The sequence below is a fragment of the Saccopteryx bilineata genome, chromosome 4 (assembly GCF_036850765.1).
Source record: "Saccopteryx bilineata isolate mSacBil1 chromosome 4, mSacBil1_pri_phased_curated, whole genome shotgun sequence".
NCBI classification, from domain to species: Eukaryota; Metazoa; Chordata; class Mammalia; order Chiroptera; family Emballonuridae; genus Saccopteryx; species Saccopteryx bilineata.
In genome coordinates, this window is record NC_089493.1 from 285,941,293 (window position 1) to 285,968,164 (window position 26,872).

Below are 26,872 nucleotides of genomic sequence, written 5' to 3' on the forward strand. Positions count from 1 at the left end.
TAGAAAGTGCATGGTGTCCTGTAGTAGGTGCAGACGCTGGCCTTTTGAGGAGGAAGTGGAGATGGGGGAATGTCGGAACACTCACGGAGTTAGCTGCTCCGGGTGCTCTAGTCAAAAACGAGATGTGGTTATCAGCTACCTGACCAGGCGGTGGTGCCGTGGTCAGAGTGCCGGCCGAGTTGCCAAGGACCCAGGCTTGAAATCCCGAGGTCTCGGGCTTGAGCACAGGCTCATCCCACCAGCTTGAGAGTGAGGTAGTTGGTTTGAGCATGGGATCATGGACCTGACCCCATGGTCACTGGCTTGAGCCCAGAGGTCGCTGGCTTAAAGCCCAAGGTTGCTGGTTTGAGCAAGGGGTCATTGGCTTGGCTGGAGCTGCACGCCCCTCCCCCACCCGAGGCACGTTAGGAGAAAGCAGTCAATGAACAAGTAAAGGTGCCAAAACGAAGAATTGATGCTTCTCATCTCCCTTCCTGTCTGTCTCTCTCTCTCAAAAAATAAGTAAATAAATTTCCCATTGATTTAATAGAGAGAAGCAACAACTCATTGTTTCACTTAGTTCAACTTAGTTGTGCACTCCTTTGTGACTTCTTCTCTGTGCCCTGACCAGGGGATTGAACCCGTGACCTCGGTGCACTAGAAATATGTTCTATCCCCTGAGATATGTGTTACTTATTATTATTGATTTTTGGAGAGAAAGGAAGGGGGAGAGACAGAGACAGGAACATCGATCTGTTCCTGTATATGCCCTGACCAGTGATCAAACCAGTAATGTCTGTGCTTCAGAGTGATGCTCTAACCAACCAAGCTATCTGGCCAGGTCCTGTGCTACCTTTTTTTTTTTTTTTTTTTTTTAATTAATGATTGATATTAGAGACACAGAAACATTTATTTGTTGTTCTACTTATTTATGCATTTATTGGTTGATTTTTGTATGTGTCCTGACCGGGAATCAAACTCACAACCTTGACATATGTGTACCACACTTTAACCAAATGAGCTACCTGGCTAGGGCCACCAATACTGTGCTACAGTCTTACCTGCGGTGGCACAGTGGATAAAGCGTCAACCTGGTATGCTGAGGTCTCTGGTTGGAAAACCTGAGCTTGCCTGCCTGGTCAAAGCAAATACAAGAAGCAACTACTATGGGTTGATGCTTCCCATCCACCCCGCCTTCTCTCTCTTTCTCTTCTCTCTTTAAAAAAATTAATAAAAAAGCGCTACATTTTATCATTTAGCAAAAATAGCATTAGAACTGCCCAGACCTTGAGACCCTTCTATCTAATGGGAACGGGAACATAGAGGACTTCCAAGTTATACTAAGAAGCTTGGACTTTCAATTTTTGTGAAAGGATGAGGGGTCTAGAAGAGACACAATCCACCCAACATTTAACAAAACCCATTTCAAAACCTTTCTTTGAAGTACTCACTGTGTAACATACAGTCAGAAGAGGGAGCATAGCTTGTATTTAGTTCCATGAATTTTCACAAACTGAATACACAACCATGTAGCCAGCACCTCACCAAGTCCTCAAGTAGTTTGTCTTTTAAAACTTTTTAAAATTTTGGCCTGAACAGGCAGTGGCGCGACGGATAAAGCGTAGGACTGGGATGCAGAGGACCCAGGTCTCCACCTTGAGCGCGAGCTCATCTGGTTTGAGCAAAGCTCACCAGCTTGGACCCAAGGTCACTGGCTCGAGCAAGGGATTACTCGGTCTGCTATAGCCCCACCGTCAAGGCACATATGAGAAAGCAATCAATGAACAACTAAGGTGCCGCAACGAAAAACTGATGAGTGATTCTTCTCATCTCTCTGCATTCCTGTCTGTCCCTCTCTCTGACTCTCGCTCTATCTCTGTAAAAAATAAAGTAAAAAAAAAAAAAAGGAAATAATTAGAGAAATGTTCTGGGAGGTCCTGTGCACCCTTCACCCAGTTTCCCCCAGTGCTAACGTCTTGCATACCCTAAAACAGTGGTTCCTAATCTTTTTTGGGCCCCGGATCGGTTTAATGTCAGAAAATATTTTCACGGACCAGCCTTTAGGGTGGGACGGATAAATGTATCACGTGACTGAGACAAGCGCCAAGAGTGAGTCTTAGACAGATGTAACAGAGGGAATCTGGTCATTTTTAAAAAATAAAACATCATTCAGACTTAAATATAAATAAAACAGAAATAATGTAAGTTATTTAGTCTTTCTCTGTGGACCGGTACCAAATGGCCCATGGACCCGTACCGGTCTGCTGCCCGGGGGTTGGGGACCACTGCCCTAAAGTATAACACAGAGACTAGATACAGTAATTGCTATTGGTGCAGTACATGAGGCTTATTCAAATTTTTACCAGTTTTACACGCTCTCATTTATGTATGAGTGTACAGGGGGTCCTTGGGTTTCAACATAGATCTGTTTCTATGACAGTGATGTATCCCGAATTTTAGTGTAAGTCAAAACACACCCTAGTCTAAACCACTTACCTATCCTAACACAGTTCTAAAATCATAATCTAGAACAGGGGTCAGGGATCCTTTTTGGCTGAGAGAACTATGAACGCCACATATTTTAAAGTGTAATTCTGTGAGAGCCATAGAACGACCCGTGTACGTTATGCATTATCCAATAAAAATTTGGTGTTGTCCCAGAGGACAGCTGTGATTGGCTCCAGCCACCAGCAACCATGAACATGAGTGGTACAAATGAATGGATTGTAAAACATGAGAATGTTATATATATATATATATATATATATATATTTTTTTTTTTTTTTTTTTTTTTTTTTTTTCATTTTTCCGAAGCTGGAAACGGGGAGGCAGTCAGAGTCCCGCATGTGCCTAACCAGGATACATCTGTCATGCCCACCAGGGGGTGATGTTCTGCCCCTCTGGGGCATCACTCTGTTGCATCCAGAGCCATTCCAGCGCCTGAGGCAGAGGCCACAGAGCCATCCCCAGCGCCCAGGCCATCCTTGCTCCAATGGAGCCTCGGCTGCGGGAGAGGAAGAGAGAGACAGAGAGGAAGGAGAGGGGGAGGGGTGGAGAAGCAGATGGGCGCTTCTCCTGTATGCCCTGGCCAGGAATCGAACCTGGGACTCCTGCACACCAGGCCGACGCTCTACCGCTGAGCCAACCGGCCAGGGCCAGTTTTATTTATTTATTTAAAAAAAATATTTTATTTATTGATTTTTTAGAGAGAGAGGAGTCAGAGAGAGAGAGAAGGGGGAGGAGCAGGAAGCATCAACTCCCATATGTGCCTTGACCAGGCAAGCCCAAGGTTTCGAACGGCGACCTCAGTGTTCCAGGTCGACGCTTTATCACACTGCGCCACCACAGGTCAGGCCCAGGGCCAGTTTTATATATATATATATATATATATATATATATATATATATATATATATATATTTTTTTTTTTTTTTTTTTTTTTTTTTTTTCTTTTTTTTTTTTTTTTTTTCCATTTTTCTGAAGCTGGAAACAGGGAGAGACAGTCAGACAGACTCCCGCATGCGCCCGACCAGGATCCACCCGGCACGCCCACCAGGGGCGACGCTCTGCCCACCAGGGGGCGATGCTCTGCCCATCCTGGGCGTCGCCATATTGCGACCAGAGCCACTCTAGCGCCTGAGGCAGAGGCCACAGAGCCATCCCCAGCGCCCGGGCCATCTTTGCTCCAATGGAGCCTTGGCTGCGAGAGGGGAAGAGAGAGACAGAGAGGAAAGCGCGGCGGAGGGGTGGAGAAGCAAATGGGCGCTTCTCCTGTGTGCCCTGGCCGGGAATCGAACCCGGGTCCTCCGCACGCTAGGCCGACGCTCTACCACTGAGCCAACCAGCCAGGGCCAGTTTTATATTTTTAACATTATTTTTTTTTTATTAAAGATTTGCCTGCAAGCCAGATGCAGCCATCAAAAGAGCCATATCTGGCTCTCGAGCCATAGGTTCCTGACCCCTGATCTAGAACATAATACAACTAAGCCACAGAAAAAGGAAAAGGACATAAATACACTGCACTGTACACTGTACTGTATGTAGTACCAGAAAAAATTACTCATGTCTTAAGTTTTATAAGTTTTTTTTTTTTTATAATAGCTCTACTCTTTAATCTTTTTTTTTTTTTTTTTTTTTTTACAGAGGCAGAGATAGACAGGGACAGACAGACAGGAATGGAGAGAGATGAGAAGCATCAATCATCAGTTTCTCGTTGCGCGTTGCGACTTCTTAGTTGTTCATTGATTGCTTTCTCACATGTGCCTTGACCGTGGGCCTTCAGCAGACCGAGTAACCCCCTGCTGGAGCCAGCAACCTTGGGTCCAAGCTGGTGAGCTCTTTGCTCAAGCCAGATGAGTCGGCGCTCAAGCTGGCGACCTCGGGGTCTCGAACCTGGGTCCTTCCGCATCCCAGTCCGATGCTCTATTCACTGCGCCACCACCTGGTCAGGCAGTTTTATAAGTTTTTATGGAAGCGAGTGTTGTCAACTCCAAATGTTATATGTCGAGACCGTCGTAACCCGAGGACCCCTTGTATATATTTCTGTATTGTACATTGCACCAGCAGTTTATGAGAATTCAAGGTGCTCTGCATCCGCACCAACAATTGATATTGTCAGGTTATTATGTTCTTTTTTTCTTTTAAATTGAATTTATTGGGGTGACACTGGTTAACATAATTATACAGGTTTCAGGTGCCCAACTCTACAACACATCTCTGTACACCATATTGTGTGTTCACTTCTCCAAGATTATTATATTCTTTTTAAAATAGCCATTCTGGTAGGCATACGGTGGCTTTAAATTTCTATCATCATAGATCAGTTTTGTCTATTTTAGGTGTTTATACAAATCATACAGTATATAGTTGACCCTTTATCAACATGGGCCGGTTAGTGGTGCTGACCCTCCATGCAGTCAAAATCTACATACAGCCTGACCTGTGGTGGCGCAGTGGATAAAGCGTCGACCTGGAAACGCTGAGGTTGCCGGTTTGAAACCCTGGGCTTGCCTGGTCAAGGCACATATGGGAGTTGATGCTTCCTGCTCCTCCCCCCTTCTCTCTCTCTGTCTCTCTCTCGTCTCTCTCCTCTCTAAAAATGAATAAATAAATAAAAAAAAATTAAAAAAAAAATCTACATACAGTATTTTTTTTCTTTTTCTCCTCTCTCTCTTTTTTTTAAAGTGAGAGGAGGGAAGACAGAGAGACATACTCCCTCATGTGCCTTGACCAGGATCCACCTGGCAACCTCCGTCTGGGGCTGATGCTCGAATCAACTGAACTCTCCTTAGCATCTGAGGCCAATCCTCGAACTGATGGAGCCACTGCCTGCAAGAGGGAGGACAGAGAGAAGGGGGAGAGGGAGGGGAAGAGAAGGAGATGGTTGTTTCTCATGTGTGCTCTGACTGGGGAATGAGCCCGGGATGTCCTCACGCTGGGCCGACGCTCTATCCACTGAGCAAACTGGCCAGGGTCAACATTTTAAAATATTTTTTCCTTTTTCTTTGATTCTAGAGAGAGAGAGAGAGGAAGAAAGAGAGAGAAGAAACATTGATTTGTTGTCCTACTTATTTATACCTTCATTGGTTGATTCCTATATGTGCCCTGACTGGGGGTCGAACTTGCATCCCTGGCATATGGGGATGATACTCCAACCAACTGAGCTACCCGGTCAGGGTTATGTACAACTTGTGACTCCCCCAAAACTTAACCACAGTCATCCCTTCATATCCATTGGGGATTGACTTTAGGACTCCCCTCCCCTCACTGTGGATACCAAAAACTGAAGATACTCAAGGCCCTGATATAAAATGGCATAGAACAATCCACATAGTTGGCCGGCCACATCTATGGATTCCCAGTCTTAGATCAAGTCCTGTTTTTGATCCATGGTTGGTTGAATCTAAGGATGCGAAGCCCAGGGATATGGTGGGCTGACAGTATATTCATTGAAAAAAATCTTTCTGGCCTGACCTTCTGGTGGCGCAATGGATAAAGCGTTGACCTAGAATGCTGAGGTCATTGGTTTGAAAACCAGGGCTTGCCCCATCAAGGCACATACCGGAAGCAACTACTATGAGTTGATGCTTCCCACTCCTTCCCCTACACCTTTTCTCTCTCTCTCTTCTTAAAAAAAACAAACAAACAGCTTGACCAGGTGGTGGCGCAGTGGATAGAGCATCAGACTGGGATGCGGAGGACCCAAGTTTGAGACCCTGAGGTCACCAGCTTGAGCATGAGCTCATCTGGTTTGAGCAAAAGCTCACCAGCTTAAACCCAAGGTCACTGACTTGAGCAAGGGGTTACTTGGTCTGCTGTAGCCCATGGTCAAGGCACATATGAGAAAACAATCAATGAACAACTAAGATGTCACAGCGAAAAACTAATGATTGATGCTTCTTATCTCTCTCTGTTCTTGTCTGTCTGTCCCTATCTATCCCTCTCTCTGACTCTCTGTCTCTGAAAAAAAAAAAAAGACCACACAAAAACCTTCTGAAAGTGTTGTACCTGCCCAGATCAAACATATGTTATTCACGAGTCAACTGTATATACTCTTTTTTCTGTGTGTGTGTGTGTGTGTGTGTGTGCGCGCGCGCGCGCGGCAGAGATAGTCAGAGAGAGGGACAGATAGGGACAGACAGTCAAGAAGGGAGAGAGAGCCTGACCAGGTGGTGGCGCAGTGGATAGAGCGTCAGACTGGGATGTGGAGGACCCAGGTTCGAGACCCCAAGGTCGCCAGCTTGAGCGCGGGCTCATCTGGTTTGAGCAAAGCTCACCAGCTTAAGCTGGACCCAAGGTCGCTGGTTTGAGCAAGGGGTTACTCCGTCTGCTGTAACCCCTGGTCAAGGCAAGTATGAGAAAGCAATCAATGAACAACTAAGGTGTCGCAACGAAAAACTAATGATTGATGCTTCTCATCTCTCTCCGTTCCTATCTGTCTGACTCTCTCTCTGTCTGTGTAAAAAACAAAACAAAACAACAAAAAACAAAACAAAAAAAAAAAAGAAGGGAGAGAGATGAGAAACATTAATTCTTCATTGCGGTTCCTTAGTTATTTATTGATTGTTTTCTCATATGTGCCTTGACTGGGGGGTCACTCCCCTTGCTTGAACCAGCGACCTTGGGCTCACTCTGTTGAGCCTTAGCTCAAACCAGATGAGCCCGTGCTCAAGCTGGCGACCTTGGGGTCTTGAACCTGGGTCCTCCACATCCTAGTCTGACACTCTATCTACTGTGCCACGGCCTGGTCATGCAACTGTATATATTCTTTTTGTCTGGGTTCTTTTTGTTCAACATAATGTCTCTGAGATTCATTTATGTTTTTCTGTATGTCAGCAGTTTGTTCATTTATTTTTATTTTTTGTATTTTTCTGAAGCTGGAAACGGGGAGAGACAAACAGACTCCCGCATGCGCCCGACCGGGATCCACCGGGCATGCCCATTAGGGGCTACGCTCTGCCCACCAGGGGGCGATGCTCTGCCCCTCCGGGGCGTCGCTCTGCCGCTACCAGAGCCACTCTAGCACCCGGGCCATCTTTGCTCCAATGGAGCCTCGGCTGCGGGAGGGGAAGAGAGAGACAGAGAGGAAGAGGGGGGGTGGAGAAGCAAATGGGCGCTTCTCCTACATGCCCTGGCCGGGAATCGAACCCGGGTCCCCCGCATGCCAGGCCGACGCTCTACTGCTGAGCCAACTGGCCAGGGCTAGTTTATTCATTTTTTAAATTTATTTATTTATTTATTTTAGAGAGGAGAGAGAAAGGGAGAGAGAGAGACAGAGAGGGAGAGAGAGAGGAGAGAAAGACAGAGAGAGAAAGTGGGGAGGAGCTGGAAGCATCAACTCCCATATGTGCCTTGACCAGGCAAGCCCAGGGTTTCGAACCAGCGACCTCAGCATTTCCAGGTCGATGCTTTATCCACTGCGCCACCACAGGTCAGGCCTTTATTCATTTTTATTAAGTGTATTCCACTGTATGAATATACCACAATTTGTTTAGCCATCCACTTAGTGATGGACATTGGGTTGTTTCCAACATGGCTGCTGTGAAGGTATTTTAGTGGACACTGTCCCCCAAATCAGTTTTGGTAATTTCCCATCCACCACCAGTGTGTGAGGTGGTAATGTGGCAGTGGAGGATAAGATACATTCTAAGCATTTAGCCACTGACTGTCTTTGTTGGTGGTTTTTTGGGGAGGGTACTAGACATTCTTAGTTCCTGTTGGCCTCCCTGCCCTATTTCAAGGGTCTCCATTAGGAATAAAACTCATGGGAAATGTCTGTCTTCTCCCATGTTCTCAAGGGTGGTTACTTAACACCATGTCCTCTTTAAGAAGAGCCTCAGAAGAAATTCCTGTCAAGTCTCAGTGGCAGAAATCATTTCATTTCTCCCGAGCAGTTGGTTTGTTCTTATTTTAAGGACACTGTGAATTGGCAAGTGATCAAGTTACACACATGTGAGGGATTTATGTATGTAGTGCTGTTTGCTTTTGTGTCAGCCTTATGAATGGCTCCATTTTGTGTGCCTGCATTTGTGCGGTTTTCTTCTACTGTTACTTCCAATTCTTGCTTTTTTGCCGTACTCTGAGTACATACTTGGAAACCACCTTTGTGCTTTTGTGACATGGTGGTAGGTTATAATAAATGAATGTCCCTTGTATCACAATGCAGGGGCATCTTTGGCAGCAGAGTAATCACCCTAACTCTGCGATGTTTGAAGGGCCATCTAGTGAAGTGGGGGGTCTTCCTTCCTGTGACCTTGGGCTCTTTAGCAGCTGATTAACTGGCTTCAGACTACTTTATATAAAGCACATGCAGATCCCCCAGCTGCCTCTTGAGCTGGCTGGCCATGCAGTCCTTGGTCTCGTGTTTTTGTTGGCTCTGGCTCTACCCTGTCCCACCTGAGTCTATCCCACTGTCCCTTCTTATTCTTTTTTTTTTTTTTTTTTTGCATTTTCTTTTGCATTTTTCTGAAGCTGGAAACAGGGAGAGACAGTCAGACAGACTCCCGCATGCGCCCGACCGGGATCCACCCGGCACGCCCACCATGGGGCGACGCTCTGCCCACCAGGGGGCGATGCTCTTCCCATCCTGGGCGTCGCCATGTTGCGACCAGAGCCACTCTAGCGCCTGAGGCAGAGGCCACAGAGCCATCCCCAGCGCCCGGGCCATTTTTGCTCCAATGGAGCCTTGGCTGTGGGAGGGGAAGAGAGAGACAGAGAGGAAGGTGCGGCGGAGGCGTGGAGAAGCAAATGGGCGCTTCTCCTGTGTGCCCTGGCCGGGAATCGAACCCGGGTCCTCCGCACGCTAGGCCGATGCTCTACCGCTGAGCTAACCGGCCAGGGCTTCTTATTCTTTTTAAAAAATATATTTTATTTATTGATTTTAGAGAGAGAGGGGAGAGAAGAGAGAGAAAGGGGGTTGAGGAGCGGGAAGTATCATGTTGCTTCTTGTATGTGTCTTGACTGGGCAAGCCTGGGGCTTCAAACCATCCACCTCAGCGTACCAGGCCGATGTTCTGTCCTCTGTGCCACTACAGGTCAGGCTCCACTGTCCCTTCTTTACCTAGCTGCTCCCCTGTGCATTCCTAGATGCTGCTGTCTCTGTGCCATTTGTCTTTTCCGCTCTCGGAGTTCTGCATGCCCTCCCTTGCCCTACCAGTTGTGGGCTGGGGTGGAGTTAGCACCATTCACTGCCTGGTTCCCTCCTTCTCCTCTTCTGCTGAGTTGCAGGTTTCTTCTGTTGATTGACAAGGGCGTGTGCTGACCTAGAGGAGGGGCTGGGACTGGGGGCTGCAGGGCAGGACCAACCCTAAATCTCATATCTGCAGAAAGAATTGTGCTCCAGACCCGCTATCCCCTCCACACCCTTGGTGTTGAAAAGGAGCTAAGAGTTACAGCTGCGGTTACTTGACTTAGTGGGCCCAAGTCACAGGTCCCCCCTGGGCAGCTTGTCCCGGTAGACAGCCTCAGAATCAAGTTAAAGAGGAAACAGGAAAGTGATTTGAGAAGGGTGCAGGTACTGCACCGTACCGGGATTGGTCTGTTGATACTTGTCTTTCTCATATTGCCTCTTGCCCTGTGAGATATACAGAGGGTGCTCTGAAACTCCCGGTTGCCAAGTGAATTGATGAAAATCTGCTGTTCTCCTGTAGGTAGGTGGAAAAGTCAATGGGTCTGGCCAGGCGCTGGCGGTTAGTGGGAGGCTGCTTATTTGAGATTCAGAGAGAGACAGTCTCTATTCCCCATAGGATCCTCATGATGCATGTCCTTGGCTGTGGGCGGCAAGTTGAGGTGGCAGGTTGGGGGGGATCTGGAACACTCTGGTTTGTCCTAGACTTCTCATCGTATTTGAAACAGTGGAGTTGTTGATCTCTGGTAGTGAGCTCCCTGTCACTGAAGGTATTCAAACAGAGGCTGGATACATATCTGTCAGAGTTATGGTGAAGGAGAGTACTGCTCTGGGTGGTAATTTGGGTCCTTCTAAGGTAGGTGACCTTAGATAAATCTGTAAGATAAATGGGAAAATACTCTCCCTGAGGGTTACTTGCTGAGTGTAGAGCAGATCCAGACAGAGGCTTGCACTTTCAGGGTCCCACTTGGTTTCCCCTGCCCCTTGAACTGTTTGAAGCATGGATTAATCTAGCAAGTCAGTTGTCAAAAAGGTAGACTGAACTATAGAAACTGTGAGGGTGAGGACCCTTAGGCTGAGGACTCTGGCAGCTTCTGTTTGTTTGTTTGTTTGTTTGTTTATTTTAGCACGAACATAGTTCCCCACTACCACAAATTATGTAGTTGAGTTTCCCACATTTGGGGAAATTGCAGGAGTCAGCACATCCTGACAATGGATAAAACCACCTTCATGATCATGGTGTCTCCCCTGCCAGGTAAGTATGGCAGCGTCTGTTTTTGACTGAACTGGGGAAAGGTGCCCTGGGAAGGTGGCACGGTGGTGGGTGATGTGGGATGAAGCCAGTGTGGAGATTTTGTAGGCTAAGTGAGGTCTGTTTAAGAATTTATGACCTGAAAGTTTATCTTCAGTTGAATCTACCCTATTTTTAATCTCTCTTATTTTCCAAACAGTCTTTCTTTATTCATTTAAAAATTATGATTAAAATACATATATATATATATATATATAACATAAAATTTCCACTTTATCCTTTTTTTTTTTTTTTTTTGTATTTTTCTGAAGTGAGAAGTGGGGAGGCAGACAGACTCCCATGTGCCCTACCGGGATCCACCCGGCATGCCCACCAGGGGGTGATGCTCTGTTGCAACCAGAGCCATTCTAGCGCCTGAGGCAGAGGCCATGGAGCCATCCTCAGCGCCCAGGCCAACTTTGCTCCAATGGAGCCTTGGCTGTAGGAGGGGAAGAGAGACTGAACTCTATAGATAAAGAGAGAGGAGAGGGGGAAGGGTGGAGAAGCAGATGTGTGCTTCTGTGTGCCCGACCATAAATCGAACCTGGGACTTCCACACGCTGGGCTGATGCTCTACTGCTGAGACAACTTGCCAGGGCCCACTTTACCCATTTTTTTTAATTTTTTTTTTTTAATTTTTTTACAGGGACAGAGAGTGAGTCAGAGAGAGGGATAGCTAGGGACAGACAGACAGGAACGAAGAGAGATGAGAAGCATCAATCATCAGTTTTTTGTTGCGACACCTTAGTTGTTCATTGATTGCTTTCTCATATGTGCCATGACCGCGGGACTTCAGGAGACTGAGTAATCCCCTGCTCGAGCCAGTGACCTTGGTTCCATGCTAGTGAGCTTTTTTGCTCAAACCAGATGAGCCCACGCTCAAGCTGGGTATCCTGGGGTCTCGAACCTGGGTCCTTCCGCATCCCAGTCTGACACTCTATCCACTGTGCCACCGCCTGGTCAGGCCACTTTACCCATTTTTAACGTACAGATTAGTTGCATTAAGTATATTCACCACTTACACTCATCTCCAGATCTTTTTTCATCATTCTAAACAGAAACGCTATACTCATTAAACAATAACTCCTGTGCCCCTTTTCCCCCCCAGACCCTGGGAACCACCATTCTACTTTCTGTCTCTATGAATTTGCCTGTTCTACATACCTCATAGAAATTGAATCATACAATATTTGATTATTATAGGCTGAATTGTTTCAGCCTTCAACAAATTCATATGTTGAAGGCCTAACCTCCAGTATCTGAGAATGTGACTGTGTTTGGAGATAGAGTCTTCAGAGAAGTAATTAAGGTGACATGAGGCCATATGGATGAGTCCTAATCGGATATGTCCATATAAGAAGACATACAACACAGACTGAGAGGTGAATATGTCAGGACATGGTGAGAAGGTGGCCATCTGCAAGCCAAGGAGAGCAGCCTCAGAAAAGAACCAAACCTACCAATACCTTGATCTGGACTTCCAGCCTTCAGAATTATGAGAGAATAAATTTCTGTTGTTTAAGCCCCCAATCAGTGGTATTTTGTTATGGCAGCTTGAGTTGGCTAAATACTTGTCCTTTTTTTGTGTGTGACAGAGTCAGAGAGAGGGACAGATAGGGACAGACAACCAAGAAGGGAGAGAGATGAGAAGCATCAATTCTTTGTTGCAGCACCTTAGTTGTTCATTGATTTTCACATATGTACCTTGACCGGGGGGCTACAGCAGACCAAGTGATTCCTTGCTCGAGCCAGACACCTTGGGCTCCAGCTGGTGAGCCTTGCTCAAACCATATGAGCCTGCGCTCAAGCTGGTGACCTCGCGATCTTGAACCTGGGTCTTCCGCGTCTTAGTCCGACGCTCTATCCACTGCGCTACCACCTGGTCAGGCAATATCTTGTCCTTTTGTAACTGACTTTTTTCATTTAGCATAGTGTTTTCAATGTTCATCCATATTGTAGCATGTATTAGAATTTCACTAATTCATTTATTTATGAGAATTTCTATTTTATTTTATTCTTTATTTAAAAATATTTCTTTTCTTTTTTTTAGATTACTTATTTATTTATTTCAGAGAGGAGAGAGAGAGAGAGAGAGAAGGGGGTTGGAGCTGGAAGCATCAACTCCCATATGTGCCTTGACCAGCCAGCCTAGGGTTTTGAACCGGCGAGCTCAGAGTTCCAGGTCAACTCTTTATCCACTGCGCCACCACAGGTCAGGCTTTATTTTATTTTTAAATTTATTTATTGATTTTAGCAAGAGAGGGAGAGGGAGAGAGATAGAAAAATCGATCTGTTCCTGTATGTGACCTGACTGGGGATCAAACTGGCAACCTCTGCACTTTGGGACAGTGCTCTAACCAGCCGATCTATCCAGCTAGGGCAGAACTTCTTTTTCTTTAAATGGCTGAATAATATCCACTGTATGGGTAGAACACAGTTTAGCTGTTTATTCGCTTACATTGCCTGGGTTGTTTTTATTTTTGTGTGTGTGTGTGTATTGTGAATAATGCTGTGTTGACCGTGGGTGTATGGAGATCTGTTTGAACCCAAACAAGATTTCTTTCTCTTCTCTTCTCTTCTCTTCTCTTCTCTTCTCTTCTCTTCTCTTCTCTTCCCCTTTATTTCTCCCTCCCTCCCTCCCTCCTTTCCTTCTTTCCTTCCCTTTTTGCTTCCTCTCCTTTTTTCTTTCTTCCTTTTGATTCTTTTCTAAATTGGGAAACCAGTGTAACAAACCTAGGCTTATTGAAAATGAATCAGTAACTAAGACTCTGCAGGACCATCCCCAGCCAGCACCAAGACTCCTGCCTGCCCAGACCCCACTTCCTCAAACCCTAAAAAGGACAACCATGTGAAGAATCTGGGGTGAACTTGGGCCACTTTTCTACATAGCAGTATCCTCGGTCCCACCTGCAATTGACAGCCCCCCCCCCCATCAGTAGGCTGGGCTTAGGCCCAAGGAGGGAAGAGTGAGGTAGCAGGGAATCACAGCTGTACCCCAACCTGCTTGAAATCTCAAGTCAGCAATGGAAGACAAAAGGAAAACTGTCTTGTCCACCTACTCTCTTCCCCCAGCCACCCAGACAACAGCCTCACGTGTCTGATCAGTGACACTGTGATTCTGAGGTACCAGTGGGGCTACCAGTGACTTCAGCAGCCCCTAGGAGATTGCTGCAAAAGGCCCAGAGCCCAGGGGAGGGGGCAGGCATTTGTCCCACCACCTGCTCAGTGTCAGCCAGCCAAGCTGCTCCCTTCAGCTGGTGCCTGGGATGCGTGTGACCCCACTCCCTTCAGAACATCCATGGCTGGGACCTGGTCCTGCAAGAGAGAAATCAGTTCCAGGAAGCCCCTTTTCCCCCAGCCTGGCAGGAATGATGGCTACACAGCCTTCTTGGCTTCAGAGAAGCTCTTGAGATGTTGCATCTGCCAGACATGATGGCTATGAGGTTGAGGGTCTATAGAATGGACCACCTGCTGGTTGATGCTCTCGCTGGTCTGCCAGAAGCGCTCCTCGACCACCACTGGTAGTTCTGTTCTTTCTTGATCGGTTCCACTCGCTCCACCAGTTGTCCCTCTTGTAGCTGCAACTCACTCAACTTGTCTTTGGCAACAATTTCTGCATAGTCATCGGTGTGTTCACCCACCTGAATGTCCAGATGAACTCTCAACATGCCACCAGCAAAAAGTGAGAACTGGTGGAATTAGAGTGAAGATGGATCTGATGATTGTCAGGGGTATGGGATGTGGAAGTGACCTGCCTTCAGAGCCATGCTGCCAGGCCAGAATGACCTTGTCTTCTGGGTCCTTCACCTCCACGAACATGCCAAGCCTGGGGGTGGCTGGCTCATACTCTTTCTGCTGTTTGTCATACAGCTGTGTCCAGTAGTTTCTTTCTCTCTTTCTCTCTTTCTTTCTTTCTTTCTTTCTTTCTTTCTTTCTTTCTTTCTTTCTTTCTTTCTTTCTTCTTTTTTACAGAGACAGAGGGATAGATAGGAACAGACAGATGGGAACAGAGAGAGATGAGAAGCATCAATCATTAGTTTTTCATTGCAACATCTTAGTTGTTCATTGATTGCTACAGCAGACCGAGTAACCCCTTGCTGAAGCCAGCAACCTTGGGTCCAAGCTGGTGAGCTTTGCTCAAACCAGATGAGCCCACGCTCAAACTGGTGATCTCAGGGTCTTGAACCTGGGTCCTCCACATCCCAGTCCGATGCTCTATCCACTGCGCCACTGCCTGGTCAGGCCAGTAGTTTCTTTTTCTTTTCTTTTTTTTTTGTATTTTTCTGAAGTTGGAAATGGAGAGGCAGTCAGACAGACTCTCGCATGCGCCCAATCGGGATCCACCCAGCATGCCCACCAGGGGGCGATGCTCTGCCCATCTGGGGAGGCACTCTGTTGCGACCAGAGCCACTCTAGCGCTTGAGGCAGAGGCCATGGAGCCATCCCCAGCGCCCGGGCCATCTTTGCTCCAATGGAGCCTTGGCTGCGGGAGGGAAAGAGAGAGACAGGAGGAAGGAGAGGGGGAGGGGTGGAGAAGCAGATGGGCGCTTCTCCTGTGTGCCCTGGCCAGGAATCGAACCGGGACTTCCGCACGCCAGGCCAATGCTCTACCACTGAGCCAACCAGCCAGGGCCAGGCCAGTAGTTTCTTATAACTGTGTTCTCATCTGGAATCTCCTCAATAAAGCACTTCTGTGTCTCCCTGATGTAGAAGTAGATCATGCCTCTGCAGGCCACCAGACCTCAGAGGGAACCAAACAAGGTATCTTTAACTCAAATGCATTAACCCTTTAAACCGTGCTGGGTTTCCCATCCTGCCTGGGTTGGGATTCTGTAGCTTCCTCTGACCCTTATGCCTGTGCTCTTTTTCTGTCCCCATGCCTCCCGCACAGCCTTCCACCCCTTCCCCTGACAGGCTGGCTCCTCTCTTCCTCTTATGGTGTTCACTTGGACTGATGGGAAAAGTCATGGGCTTGTGAGTCATACAGCTCAGGATTTCAATGTAGGCAATTCCATTCCTTGTTGGTGATATTGAACAGGTCACTGTAGCTCTCTGAGCCTCGTTCTTCTTATGAAATGGTGATGTGTGTCCACCTCCTGTCACGTGTGAAGAAGTCCCCAGCAAAGAGTGGACGTTGCACTTACTTGACTGCCTTTTCTCTCCATGACCAAGTGCTACTTTCTCTCCTCACATTGGCCTCTCTCCCCAGCCACGAAGATGGCTTGGAAGACTCAACATTGATGATTGATCAGGATTCTCCCGAGACACAGAACCAATAGGATGTGTGTTTGTAGAGACAGGTGTGGGACCTGGAAAGTCTGAAGTCCACAGGGTAGGCTGGAGTCTGGAAATTCTGGCAGTAGTTGATAATGTAGTCAGAAGGCAATCTGAGGCAGCATGCCTTCCTCCTCAGACTGGGACCTCTCAGTCTTTTCCAGCTAGTGAGATGAGGCCCATCCACATTATGGAGGGTGATCAGTTTTACTTAAAGTCAACTGTTTTAAATGTTAATCACATCTAAAAATTCCTTCACAGCAAAATCCAGACTGATACTTGATCAAACAGCTGGACATCATAGCCTAGTCAAGCTGACACAGATAATTAACCATCGCAATCGGTAACTTGTCAGTTCTCTTCAAATTGATCTATAGGTTCATTGTGGTCTCAATTAAAATTTTAAAGCCTCAAGGAGGCTTTAAAAAAAAATTGACAGCCTGACCTGTGGTGGCGCAGTGGATAAAGCATCAACCTGGAATGCTGAGGTCGCTAGTTTGAAACACTGAGCTTGCCTGGTCAAGGCACATATGGGAGTTGATGCTTTCCTCTCCTCCCCCCTTCTCTCTCTCTATCTCTTTCACTCTCCTCTCTAAAATAAAAAAAAAACATAAAAAAATGACAGGCTGATTCCAAAATTCATATGGAAGTGCAAAGGAAGTAGAATAGTCAAAACAACTTTGAAAAAGATCAAACTTTAAAAAAAAATTAGTTTTATTTATATTTATTTATTTATTTTTAGGTGAGAGGAGGGAAGATAGTGAGGCAGACTCCCACATGCACCCCGACCAGGATTCACCCTGCAACCCCATCTGGGGCCGATGCTCGTGTATCAAGCTATTTTTAGTGCCTGATGCTGACACACTCAGACCAACCAAGCCATCCTCAGTGTCCGTGGCTACACTTGAACCAATTGGTCTGCTGGATGCAGGAGGGGGAGAGGGAGAGAAGAAGGAGAGAGAGTGGGAGAGAAGCAGATAGTTGCTTCTCCTGTGTGCCCTGACTAGAAATTGAACCCAGGAGCTTTATATGCTGGGCCGATGATCTGTCTACTGAGCCACCAGCCAGGGCCTAAGAAGATCAAACTTGAACGATTGTACTACCTAATTTCAAGACTTACTAGAAAGCCATGGTGATCAGATCAAGACAGTGTGGTATCATGAAAGGATGGACATATAGATCAATGGAACAGAATGTGGTCTAGAAATTGAATTTATGCACATTGGTCAATTGATTTTCAAAAAAGGTGCAAAGGCAATTCAGTGGAGAGAGGAAAGTCTTTTCAACAAGTGGCGCTGGAACAGGATATCCATATGTAAAAATCTAAATTTGTTCCATATTTTGCAACATTTAGGAAAATAACACAGGGCCTAACCTGTGGTGGCACAGTGGATAAAGCTTCGACCTGGAGTGCTGAGGTTGCTGGTTTGAAACCCTGAGCTTGCATGGTCAAGGTATATATGGGAGTTGATGCTTCCTGCTCCTCCCTTTCTCTCTCTCTCTCTCTCTCTCTCTCTCTCTCCCCTTCCCTCCCTCCCTCCCTCTCTCTCACTCTGTCTGTCTTTCTTTCCTCTTTAAAATGAATAAATAAAATCTTTAAAAAAATTAACTTTGGCCCAGTTGGTTGGCTCAGCAGTAGAGTGTTGACCCGGCATGTAGAAGTCCCAGGTTTGATTCCCGGTCAGGGCACACAGGAGTGGTGACCATCTGCTTCTCCACCTCTCTCTCTCTCTCTCTCTCTCTCTATTATTCCTCTCTTGAATCCATGGCTTGAATGGTTTGAGTGAGTTGACCCAGGGCAATGAGGATAGCTCCATGGCCTTGCCTCAGGTGTTAAAATAGCTCAGTTGCTGAGCAATGGAGCAGTGGCCCCAAATGGGCATAGTATCAGCCCCAGGCAGGGGTTGCCGGGTGGATCCTGACTGGGTGCATGCAGGAGTCCATCTCTCTGACTCTCCACCTCTCACTTAAAAAAAAAAAAAGGAATGAACTGTTGATACATGCTACAATATAAATAAAGTTCAAAAAATCATGCTGATGTCAAAGGGAAGGGGGAAGAGGGAACTGGATCAAAGAAGGTGACTGGATTAGCCAAAAAACATATATACGTAACACATATATACAGACAAGAGGGTAGCGATAGCCAGAGGGAAAGGGGGAGGGGTAAAGGGAGGGAAATAGGGGTGCAAAGAGACTTCTTGGGGTATGGGGGCACTGCTGATGCAGTGTGTAGATGGTGTTATATTGACTGGGGCACTTGAAACCATGTCAACATAATACATTAAAACAAATAATGCTGAGTGAGGTCCTGGCCCGTTGGCTCAGTGGTAGAGCATTGGCCCGGCCTGTGGATGCCCCAGGTTTGATTCCCGGCCAGGGCACACAGGAGAAGCACCCATCTGCTTCTTCCCCCTTCCCCCTCTCCTTTCTCTCTATCTCTCTCTTCCCCTCCCACAGCCAAGGCTCCACTGGAGCAAGTTGGCCCAGGCGCTGAGGTGACACCTCGCTTCAGGCACTAAAATGGCCCCAGTTGCAGTAGAGCAACACCTCAGATGGGCAGAGCATCGCCCCCTAGTGGGCTTGCTGGGTGGATCCCGGTGGAGCCTTTGCTGGGGGTGGGGGTGGGGGTCTGTCATTCTGCTTCTCCGTTTCTCACTTAAGAAAAATACAAAAAAAATTATGCTAAGTGAAAGAAACCTGATAAGAAAGAATCATCTAGGTTCTTCATTCACAGGAAAATCTAGGAAATGCAGACTAATCTGGAGTGACCACAGAACAGCGGTGGCCTGGGAAGGGGTAAAGGAGGGACTGTGACTGGACAAAGGACAATCTGAGAGTAAGGAATCTGATAGTTTGATTGTATCTGATTAGACATCAATAAAGCCATTTTAGAGGTAAAGCACTGAGAAGGTACCTAATCGATTCTTGTTCCTTTCCGCAGTTCTGACTGCTACCCTCACAGTGACACCCTCCCCCAGCCAGACAGGCCAGTGTCTGCTTTCCCTTGGCTTTATAGAACTGGCTCTCAGGGGCTGTCACATGCCCTTAGGAAAATTGCATCAAATAGCACATGGAGTAGGCGACAGAAGGTTCTGGAACCCCTGCGCCACTGGAAATGGATCTCTGTCCCTCCGCCCTCTGACTTACACCACAGCGTCAGATGTGTCGCTTAGCTCCTCTTTTCCCCCCTCCCATCAACATTCTGTCTCTCCCAGAGGTCTGGGAAGATTAAGGTCCTAGCCATTGATTTCAAAGGTCAGACATTGAGGGTTTCCCTTAACTAAGCATTAGGGCTTTAACCTCCTGACTTTTGGGGAGGGGCTGAAACATATGTCTATGGTTCTCAAATAGGCTCCTTGTTGCTTAGCGCTACAAACTCTCTCTTTTAGAAAACAGACATGTCAAGGTCACTGACTTGCTGCAGACTTTGGATCAAGTTTGTGCAAATACAGGGGAGACTCAAGTCTCAAATGTAACTCCAGGGACGTCCCACTGTTTAGCCCTGCTACCTCCACCCTGTGACCCACATCATGTGACCTCAGGGCTGCTAGGGGTGAGACTCCAGTTGGGGCCCTGCCTTCTGGAGCCTGGCAGATGGCACAGCGGTGGCAGAGCAAGCCTGCTCTCAGCCTCACAGGGTCGCCACCGCTTCCCCATCACGCCCGCCCAGTTGCCCTAGTGACTGTGTGACCCTTCTCCCCGCCCGCGCTGTCACCAGCCCTATAAATAGAGGCAAGGAGCAGCTGGGCTCTCTTGGCAGTCACCATGAGGGCACTGGTTCTGCTCTGCTGCTTTGTGGCGTCGCTCCTGCTCCCAGGACAAGCAGGTACGACCCCACCCCTGTGGGCCAGGTCAGACTTTGTCCCCGTCTGTGGTGTGGGGGGCTTGGGCAGTAGTTGTTGAATGAGGCCTCCGTGAATCCTGGGGCTGATGGCTGGTCTCATGGCATCTCCATTCGCTTCTCCCCTGGGGCCCAGGAGAAAGAACTGGGTGTGAAGAGAACGTGAGAGCATTCGGGGGCTCTCGGGGAGGCCAGAGGAAGCAGAGGCAGTGAACTGAGAGGTACAGGAAGGGGCGAGGACTGAGCCAGGGGCCAGAGAGAAGGTCTGGCCACTAGATGCTGGGGAAGAGGACCCTAAAAGTCAAGACTAGAGGTGCTTCCTGGCTGGACAAAAGAACTCAGTCACGGGAGCTGGAGGGGCCCCTGGAGGTCACTGAGTTGACTTTCTCTGCATGATTGAGGATGGGGCCACAATGGGCAGAGTTGGGGGGTCATCTGGGGAACAGTGGAATAGAGTGGGGGTCTGTTTGGGATGAGATTGGAGAGGGAGTTGGGGATTAGGTTGGAAACGGAATTGGACAGTGTTCGGAAGAGGAACTGGACTGTCTGGAGTAGGACTGAGCTTGGCGGGGCTTCGTTCGAAGTGGCTGGGGGCCTGTGTGCCATGGTTTTCCTTTGACGTCTCAGCACTGTGTGGCGGGAGCGGCTCTGGTTACAGCATGGGGTTATTTATAGGTGTGGAGGGGACACCAGAGAGTTTTGCCACCTCTGTTCCCAGGATTCCTGGGGCTGGGTTCCCCTTGGGGATGCTTTGGGGGTGCTCTGGGGACACCCCAGGAATCCAGAACTCTGCTCTGTCTTTTTATGACTCTGCAGTCTTCATCTGCACGGGGAACTGTGGGGACCAGAGCCCTAGCCTTTTGTATCTTTGAGGTTCTGATTTTTGAGATCCCAGTCCCAGCCAGGAGAGCAGGTGGTGGGTGCAGCAGAAGCTATTACCTTGGGAGTTAGAGACCAAGGTGGGGGGCTCCAGCTTCGCCTGTGCTGCTGGGCCCTGCCCTTGTCTGCCCTTGAGTTAATTTGGGCCCTGTGGGGCTGCAGTCGCTGGAGTGTCGAGGATTCCAAGCGGCTGTCAGGTGGCTAAGTATGGAAACAGCCGTGTAATTGGATCCCGAGCCCAAAGCTGCTGCCATTCTCTCCCCTTTGCAGCCCCTCCCCTGCTCCGCCCAACCCCAGCTGCCACCTCTCTCTGCTTCCACACAACAGGCCCAGGGACTTTTAGCCTTTTAGGGACATTCTTTACCGTTCCTCCCGCAAAGGTAACTGGACATCTGGAATGTTCCACAGGCCTCACCAGGGGAATCTTGCCATGGGGAAGGAGGCAGTCAGGGGCTTTTCACAGAGATCTCTCTGCATGCTCCTTCCGCCCTGGACTCTGAGGTGTGCCCTGGCCTGCCTTCCAGGGAGGGGCTGTCCACCAGTGGGCAAGCTTCCCTCCTGCCTCACTGGGCTGTGGGTTCTTACTCATGTGGATTTGATCAATACAATTGTAGGCTGTGTACCCTAAGAGACAGCTTCCTCCTGCACCCACTGGAAGGTTCCAACCATAAGGTGGCTTCCCCCCACACCCATGATGACAATCTTTCCTCTGGTTGATTTTCTCCCAGAATTGTGCCGTCCGATAGGTGCCACTCTACTCACAGGCAGAGCTTTGCTCTTGGACTTCCGACCTCACCACTGGGTCCTCATTTCCATGCCCATGTCACTTCCCCTCACTGGGTGACAGGGATTCTCTCTACTCTCCCGCTCCTGCTTCCTGGGGGGAACCTTCAGAGTTGTCCTTCCTTCTTTTGTGCCCATGGTGTCCCCATGGCCCTCTGGACTGGGGCAGTGGGCTCCACAGCCTCTTCTTCTCATCCCAAGTGAGGAACCAAGCATCCCTCCTGCTGCCAGGGCACACTGGTGGAGCCGCCAGACACATCCCGAATCCCTGACCCCAGCTATTTGTAATCACCAGAGTCCTCCACTTTGTCTTGGGAACCTGGTGTGGGAACAGGACAGGCCTGCTCAAGGACAGGGGAAAGCAACCTTGAATCAATTTATTCCATCTCCTCATTATCTAGGTAAGGGACTAAAAGCCAGAGGAGTGAAGAGATGTGTTCGAGTTAGTGACAGGCATACCCCGCTTAGGGCCTGTCTCATCCCACCTGGGAGTTCCCGTCCTCCTGGAGCTGCCTGCCTGTGGGGGCATGTCAGGGGTGATGGGGAGCTGTCCAAGGACTGCTTCTCACCTCAGTATGCAAGACAGGAAGGATGCTGCTGATCCTTTGACTTCTCTGAAGGCAGGGTTGGGTGGGGATGCTGAGAAAACATTTCTTTGGGTTTAAGCTGTTGGCATTTGTTAGGCTGAATTTAGGACATCTTTGCTTCCTGTTGCCAGCTGGATGCAGAGAAGATTGGGGACAGGTGGGCGGGGGCTGTTCTGAGTCTGCATCCCTCGCCCTCCAGCCCAGTCCTGGTTGCAGGTGTGCAAGTCTGCTCTGACCCTTCCCTACCAAGATCTCAGTGCTGAGAGATTGGTGCATGCTGGGGCTGACCCACCCTGCCATGAGAGACAAGGGTACATGGTGACCAGGAAGCATGTCCTTGCAAGACCCCCTGCTTATCCACTTCAGGACAGTCATTTCTGGACAGAGGCCCATTCACATTCCCTGAGCAGGGCCATGCAGCGGCAGCTACGATCTACCATGGGGACGGCTGCTGAGAGGCTGTCATGAGCTCAGGGGTTCTGGGGAAAGAGCAGACCCCAAAGCCCTCTGTAAGCTGTGTCCCCAGCAGGCTGCCAGTTCCTAGCTCAGTGCAGCTGGATGAGCTTGTAGGGAGCATCTCGTCCATCACTTCCCTCACTGAGTCTGCGAAGCACTCGGCTGAGATTTGCTAATGGATGGATGCCTCCGCCCAGATGTGGACACCTTGCTTGGCGGACTGTGAAATGGCATTTTGGAAATGCTGATTTTGCCTCATGTCTGGCAGGGCCAGAGCTGGATTTAGGTTCTCTTACTTCTTGTCTTGTGCTTTTGGCACTTAAACCCTCAGCAGGAGGTCCCTATGAAGCTAGTTGCATCCACCTGGCCGTTAGGTGCTCAATTAGATGTGGTGGGCTGTGATGCAGTCTAGTCCTTATGGACAGAAAGCAAGATGGCTGTTCCTCCTCTGACTCGGTCTAAGGGGCTGAGGCCAGGGCCTAGGTGGCGTGCTTCCTGGCCTGGAACAGGCGTGGTGGCTGGGGGCATGGGAAGGGGTAGAGTCTGCTAGTGTGGATGCTGAGCTTAAGTCTTTCTCTTGGGCACCTTCCCTGCTCCATATCCAAATCCAGACCCATTCATTTAAATATTGCTGGCGTATGCGGAGTTTGTTCATTCAAACACCTTGTCACATATTATTATTCATTCCTTCATCCCAGATTTATTATGTACCTATTTTTTTTAGGTGTGGTACTGGGGGAATTCAGATAGGCATCTCGTCCTTGGCAAACTTACAGTTCAGTAGCGGAAACGGTGTTTTCTGCCTTAGGGCTGCACATCAGACACATGGGAGAGTCAAAGGGAGGAGCAGGTGAATTGAGGTGGGGTGCAAGGGAGCAGGGAGGTTATTTTTAACTGAGTGGATCAGGAAATGTTTTACAGACAGGGAAACGTTTCAGCTGGAGCTTGAAGAATGTAGATCCAGACATGAAAAGATGAAAGAGAGTTTCATGGAAGTGATCAGGGTGAGCTACCTCCTGGAGACAGGAAAGAATAGAGCTCTGGGGAGAACCAAGAGAGGGCATGTGGTTCTGCTTGGGGTAGGGGCATGCGTGGGGAAGTCATGGGGAATCTCTCTGGAAGGCTAGGCTCGGGCCGAAGCATGAAGGGCCTTGAGTGTTGGGCTGAGGACAAGGGCTTTGCTCTGTGGGCCCTGGGTAACCACTGAGTGCTTTGGAAGTCCATCTGGCAGTTGTTTGTAGGGAGGGGTAGAATTAGGGGAGACTGATTAGAGAACCACGTCAGAAATGCAAGTACGAGGGTGTGAGCTTGGGCGAGGGAGCGGGAGGAGAGAGGAGGGCAGACCCAACAGAGCTGGGCAGGACCACTTCTCAACTTGGGAGCTGGGTGGGAAGGAGCCCTCGAGGGTTTAGTTCAGGTCACAGGATCTTGCCAGAAAAGGAAACCAGGAACATAAGCGAAAAGAACAGATCTAAAAAGTTCACTTTGGGTCATTTTGAATTTTGGGTGCCAGCTGGAGATATTTAGTTAGGAAGGTGGGATTGGAGCTGAGGAGGGGAACAGACCCAGGGACCCACAAATGAGATTCGTTTGGGTCAAGGTGAGGGTGAGGCTGTGAGACCCTGAGGGAGCTGTAGGTTTGGGGGCAGGGGAAAGAAAGAAAATAAATGGGCTTCAGGAAGAGACAGTGACCGGGAAGCCAAGGGGAAGGATGAGTCCTAGAAGGGGTGGCCAACAGGACTGGACAGCGGAGGTGCTGAGGAAGAGGAGGCGGTGTCTTTGACAATCGGGTTCCTGACAGATCACGTAGGGCCACATGTGTTCGTGAGGATGTGGAGCAGGCAGTATGTCCAGAAGGTGGTGAGACTTTCAGCATGGAGTTTGGGAGAGGTAAATAAAGGACAGTAAGAGCGAGTGGGGTGAGTGGGTTTGCAGAGGTAGAGAATTTTCTTTTGAACCCTAGAGAAGACTAAATGTGTTTGTGGGCCAATGGGGAGGGGGTGAGGAAGTGACCGAGATGCCAGATGCTTGAGGAGGTGGCTGAGATCTGAGGTAGGTCTCAGGGGACACATGCCACAGCACTGCGGAGCCCTCAGAGGGACACCACAAATTCTAGGTGAACTCAGGAGCCCTGGTACCAGCCAGGGAACGAAACTAGCAGCAATCCTGACCTATACTGGGGTTTCTACAGAGGGCCTGGAGGGCCACAGAGGGGGAGGAACCAGACTGAGCTTCCCAAAGCTCTGTAGGGTGGGAAGGAAGCTAGTTGCTCTGGGTTGTCAGGCACTGAATGCAGGGCCAGGATCAGAGCCTGGTTCTCAGTGCTGGAGAAACGCTGGGCAGAGCCCGACAGACCTGGGCCCAGAGATTGAGTCAGTGAGTCAGCAGTTAGTCACAGCGAACGCGAGTCTTGGCCCCTCAAGCCGGGGCCTGTAGGAAGAGGGTAAAATCTAGGAGGCATTCATTCAGCAAACGTCCGCTGGGTCTACAGTGCGTGAAGTCCTGGGTTTGGACTCCATCAGGATTAGTGACTTCAGTGGAGGTTGGCGCGGAGGCACACGGCCCGAGTTTCCTGGGTGACGACTGCGGTTCTCATTCTTCTTTGCGAAATGGAAACTGCACAGGCTCAGGTTCCCTGCTAGGTCTCTTCCTGGCCGCGAGGCCTCCGTCCCCTCACCCCCATGGCCCATCGGCATGGCATGGCTCCTTGGGGGATGAAGGGACTGAACGAGAGGATTGATGGGCTGGCTGTGTTCTCTCAGCACCTGCCCTGGGGCTCAGGCCTGGCAGAGATCGCTCACCTGCCTTCCCAAGAGCTTTCCGAGGCTTGAAAGCTAGAGGTCTGTCTTCAGACTCCCGTGTCAGCCCTGTTGGGTCCTTTTCTCCATCTTAGTGGTTTCTTCCCTCCCCCCACACTGGCCCTGCTCTGTCCCCCCTCCTAAGACATGCCATTAGGCCCATCTAATGAGGACCAACGGCTGTACACTTAGACTGTCCGTTTTCCAAATTACTCTTTGTTTTAAGGTAGTCAGAAGATTTTAGCTCCAGGAATGCATATCTAGTGTGAAATTTCCCATTGCTTCAGTGGTCAGGGTCTTACCCAAAGTCCTTAATCACAGCATTGAGGCAATAAATTGTCTCTTCCATCTGAGCACAGAGAGGCTGAACTGTGGAGTAGGGCTTTCTCTACCTGGTCCTGAAAGAGGGAGTGAATGAGTGAATAAATGGACTGGAGCCACGGCGGGCACACTGCAGGCCTGCCGAACTGGGCCTGCGCAGGGCTCTGGAGGCCCCGAGCCTCTCTGGTCGTCCCCAGCCCTGGGGTCCTCCACTCCAGGCGAAGGGGGCAGCAATTCGGCAAATCGGCTGGGTCAGATTGAGCTGAGTGTTTGGAGACATTTTCCTGGTCTACATCGCCTATGCTGTCGTCTTTTCTGGGGTCAGGTGCTTTCAGCGTCATACTTCCCTAGCCCCAAAGGTGTTTTTTTGTTCAGAATCAAGGTCCCAGGCATCCCTTTGTCCAAGGGACATGCCTGAGCTTGTCATTTCCTCGTCCTCCTGGGGCAGGAGCAGCCTTTTCTGAGCTGCCCAGCCTCAGGAGAGGGGGCTTGGGCAGGAGAACTGGCTCCTGCCTTTTAAATTCCCTGAGCTACTAGAAAGCCAGCCGTTTACACCCTGACCTGGGGCCTACGGCAGCCCTCTCTCCCCCAGCCTCCCGTTCTTCTCTCGCTGGTGTAAAGGGGGTCTGCCACATGCTTGAGTGTGCCCCGAGGCCTGATTCTGAGGGCCACAAGACTATGGTGTGGGTGTCAGCTGGCGATCTCCGGAGCCTTTCCCCCCAGGATCGTGGAATTGGGACCACAGGAAAGCATAATCACATGGCTCCATCCAACTCCAAGTCCTGGGCACAGAAGGATTTCAGGCGGGTGCTGGCCCGGCCGGGTGGGCAGCTGGGGCATGTTCCCCAGGCTCATTGTGAGGGTGCTAAGGGATGACAAGAGGCTTTCTCCTCTGGCTCTTGGGGAGCCCCCCTCAAGTTCTTGTCCTTCACAACCTTGAGTGCCCTTGGTTCTCTAGTCCTCTGTCAACTTAGAGTGCCAGAGGGCACCCACTGAGTGTGGGCTGGAAGGAAGGCTCAGTGCAGAGTCCTACAGAAGT

The 26,872-nt window shown here is 49.1% G+C and overlaps 1 protein-coding gene and 2 pseudogenes across 2 annotated transcripts in view; 1 reads left to right on the forward strand and 2 right to left on the reverse strand.

The window, feature by feature from the left end:
- Positions 1-10,730: 10,730 nt before the first annotated feature.
- On the reverse strand, positions 10,731-10,866 carry LOC136336780 (U1 spliceosomal RNA; annotated as a pseudogene).
- A 3,403-nt stretch (positions 10,867-14,269) lies between these two features.
- On the reverse strand, positions 14,270-15,615 carry LOC136335727 (transmembrane emp24 domain-containing protein 9 pseudogene; annotated as a pseudogene).
- Positions 15,616-19,771: 4,156 nt separating this feature from the next.
- Positions 19,772-26,872, forward strand: part of SRL (sarcalumenin) — a 46,355-nt gene continuing 39,254 nt past the window's right edge. The window contains exon 1 of one of the 2 annotated variants that reach the window (XM_066275069.1): positions 19,772-19,994. In XM_066275069.1, coding sequence (XP_066131166.1) covers positions 19,934-19,994 — 61 coding nt within the window. In that variant the 5' untranslated portion in view covers positions 19,772-19,933. The remainder of the gene's footprint in view (positions 19,995-26,872) is intronic. The other variant, XM_066275070.1, reaches the window with a different exon arrangement.